This window comes from Notolepis coatsorum (genome assembly GCF_963971535.1).
Source record: "Notolepis coatsorum genome assembly, contig: SCAFFOLD_3884, whole genome shotgun sequence".
Lineage (NCBI taxonomy): Eukaryota > Metazoa > Chordata > Actinopteri > Aulopiformes > Paralepididae > Notolepis > Notolepis coatsorum.
Genome location: NW_028169953.1, coordinates 10,001 through 13,687, shown reverse-complemented (window position 1 = coordinate 13,687; position 3,687 = coordinate 10,001). Strand labels below are relative to the sequence as shown.

The 3,687-nt window shown below is 44.2% G+C and overlaps 1 protein-coding gene across 1 annotated transcript in view; it reads right to left on the bottom strand.

Moving 5' to 3' along the window:
- Positions 1–875: 875 nt before the first annotated feature.
- Positions 876–3,687, bottom strand: part of LOC311248643 (uncharacterized protein) — a gene marked incomplete at both ends in the record, with an annotated part of 9,805 nt that continues 6,993 nt past the window's right edge. The window contains one exon of the mRNA XM_084339497.1: positions 876–1,045. Within this exon, the coding sequence (XP_084195623.1) occupies positions 876–1,045 (170 nt within the window). The remainder of the gene's footprint in view (positions 1,046–3,687) is intronic.

Sequence of the window (3,687 nt, the reverse complement as noted above, 5' to 3'; positions counted from 1 at the left end):
TGTGAAAACAAGCAGACAATGGAGGTCTTGCACACGGGATGTTTTGTGTCACGGTTGTGACTCCAGCCTAGTGTTTCTCTTCCAGGTCCAGCAGATGTTCAGTTCAGTGTCTCACCTCGCTGCGTCTCGTCTGTCATCACCTACAGCTGTTGTCCCTTTGTCGTTATTCCCACATGTATTTATGTTCCTTTCCCTTTATCAGTCATGGTCTCATTGTTTGTTCTCATTGTTTGTACTCTGCGTTAGTATAAATTTTTTTGTTTCCTACCACTCCTCTACGTGCCTGTAGTGTAGTCTGTCTTTCTGCCTGTAGTCGCCTGCCTGTACTCTGTCTGCCTGTTCTCTGTCTTCCGGTAATAAAGAGAGTTGGGTTTGTTGTCTTCTCCATCTGCCTCTGTCCTGCCTTCCTCCTGCACCTGGGTCCACCACACAGTAACATGTCACAGTGTTTTGTGTAGTTCTCTCTCTTCCAACATGGCTGCCTGTATCCACTGGTAACCACTTTCAAAAGTACTGTAAATGCCTAACTTCTGTGAAGTAAAACATTAGAAAATAAGCATGATAATACGGTTATTTGAACATGTTTGTTTTGTAGCAAGTGCTTTTTTAGTTCGTTACGGATTTCTCCATTCAGTGATCCATCTCCTCGTTGTAGAGACTGTTTCTGGTCATTATACAGACTGTCTCTGGTCTCTATACAGACTGTCTCTGGTCATTATAGAAACTGTATGTGGTCATTATACAGACTGTCTCTGGTCTCTATACAGACTGTCTCTGGTCATTATAGAAACTGTATGTGGTCATTATACAGACTGTCTCTGGTCTCTATACAGACTGTCTCTGGTCATTACACATCTCTGGTCACGTCTACTCACTGGACTGCACTCTGAGCGTGAAGGGGTTCTTCTGCTGGATGGTGTGCGTGAACAGGAAGCGGGCGTTGCAGCTGTAGTCGTGTAGCGCGTCCTTGGCCAACACGTTGGAGAAGTACAGTCGCCGTTCAGGCCCATGGACACGCGCTTGTCCTGGGGGATGGAGTTCATGCCTGGAGAGAGAGGGGGAGGGATGGAGAGAGGGCGGGATGGAGAGAAGGAGAGAAAGACAGAAACAAGGGCAGAGAGATGGAGAAGAAAGAGATTAACAGTAATTTGCTTGTTTATGTGTTCTGTCCACATGTGACACATACAGCTAAAATCATATATCTCTTAGAGGTGGTGTCAATCAAATTCACTTCCACTGACTGGACCATTCTAGTAGATTTGATGTGAATCATAACACACAGCATAATGAGCATTTAGAGAGGACATAATGGAAATGGGTTTTGCAGTCTGAGAAATTACATACCTTGCCTTCAGATTAACACGCCTAAACGAGCTGTTTAGAATTGCTTTCCCTCAGTGAATTAGCTTTGATTAATCAATTAGCTGTGCTTTTTGGAGCCAGGAACACTGCTCGTCTAATGTACTGCCCAGTTTGTAAAGGTTCTTTACTCTTGGGTGTGGCATAGCCAGGAAGGGAAGATACAATACAAGAAAATATGTTTGTACATTATGAATATATTGTATATATAGTGTTTGGTCTTTTACTCTTTGTTTTTACAGTATGAGGCACAATCTCAGGAGGTCATACAGAACCAAGCATCTCACTATAATGTATAATGTATAGGCACCTTATATGTGACAAATAAAAACTTGAAAACTTGTTCACAAGCAAAAACAACATACAGTATATTGCATATGTAGTACAAGCTACTGTGTACTGTCATGACAGATGAGTATAGATGAGGGACCACTTCACTGCTGTTACGATGAGTAACTGACTATGTGTTCTTAACATCCATTCACACCAGAAAGACTGCATACATTTCCACATGCAATCAACTCCACGTCTGTTTTCATTAGCACGCTACAATCAGCCATGTTGTGTCACCCTCTTCTAAAGGTTGTGTCTGTTCGCTACAGGCGAACGTTAACTCCTGCACAGCCCTCACAGCACCCAGACACACTCCGTAACCACAGTGACTGGCACGGACCGTATGGTTGTCGAGACGATGGCCCAAGGACCAATCAGCAGCCAGGCCAGTGATTCTAATCATGCACTGGCGTGTCTGGCTGTCTGGGCTATGTGCCACGATGATATGATGCACTATGGTGAAGTGTGTGTGTGTTATATGTGCTGTGCTCTGACTGAGAAAGGTTAGTGTAAGGGGAGGGTATCATCAGCTAGCTAAATGAGTCAGATGTTGGCGTAGGGTGAGTCAAGCTAGGCTAATCTAAGTGACATTGTCTTTTATTTGTTAATATCAACATGTTTTATTTATAGCCACTATCTAGTCAGTGTTGAAGGCACTTGCTTTCTCTAATTGGACAGACCCTTTCACTACCACACTACATAAAGTTAACCTTTCACTACCACACTACAGACGGTTAACCTTTCACTACCACACTACAGACGGTTAACCTTTCACTACCACACTACATAAAGTTAACCTTTCACTACCACACTACAGACGTTAACCAAGCGACCCACGCCCTTCCCTGCTCTAACCGCTGAGCCCACGCCACGTGTGATCTTGCCACGCAGCCTGGATAGACGGGTTTCATGTTCATAAACATACCGCGTTTGAGCCAATCAGCAATACCCGCTGGATCACGTGACGAGTACTACCTGCGCAAGCTGCTGCACTAAAAAAGGTACAAAAGAAACCATGGCACTCCCCTGACTAAAGTAAAATGGAGCTCTATGGAGAAACCATGGCACTCCCCTGACTAAAAGTTTAATGGAGTTCTATGGAGACACCATGGCAATCCCCTGACTAAATGGAGATCTATGGAGACACCATGGCACTACCCTGACTAAAAGTATAATGGAGCTCTATGGAGACACCATGGCACTCCCCTGACTAAAAGTATAATGGAGCTCTATGGAGACACATGGCAATCCCCTGACTAATGGAGATCTATGAGACACCATGACACTCCCCTGACTAAAAGTATAATGGAGCTCTATGGAGAAACCATGGCAATCCCCTGACTAAAAGTATAATGGAGCTCTATGGAGACACCATGGCACTCCTCTGACTAAAAGTATAATGGAGCTCTATGGAGACACCATGGCAATCCCCTCAAACGAAAACGACTGGATGTCATTTTGCCAAATCAGCATGGCTGATTTTGAGTCTTTCATCTTTGACATAGCTAGCTTTGGCATTCATTGATTGTTTAGATTACTAGCATGGCTAACAAATGGAAATATTATTGTAGATTGTAGAATGATTTGCCCTGTCGTTCTGACCAGGATTACATCTTTTTTGGTGCACACTGGGTCTGACGTGGACGAGAAACTATATGTCTCAATATATGTCTCAATAAGAAACAAAAAAGGGAAATGGATTACAACTCCCCTTCAATAAACACATAACATTACTTTACTTAAAGTCATTGGCTAAATGGCTACATAGTTCAACATTCAACATGTCACAGGAGAACGTCTTGGCGTTATACAGTAGCTCAGCCTGTGGCCTTTAGCACGTTAGCATCACGCTACATGGCGGCACCATTAGCCTGCTGTGACAGGACCTTTACAGTGTGTGGGCTGTGGCTGTAAAATGGCTTCTGGCCGGAGCTTAGATTCTGCCCCCTCAGCTCTCAGCCCCGTGCTGCGCAGTCAGAGGACACACACACACAC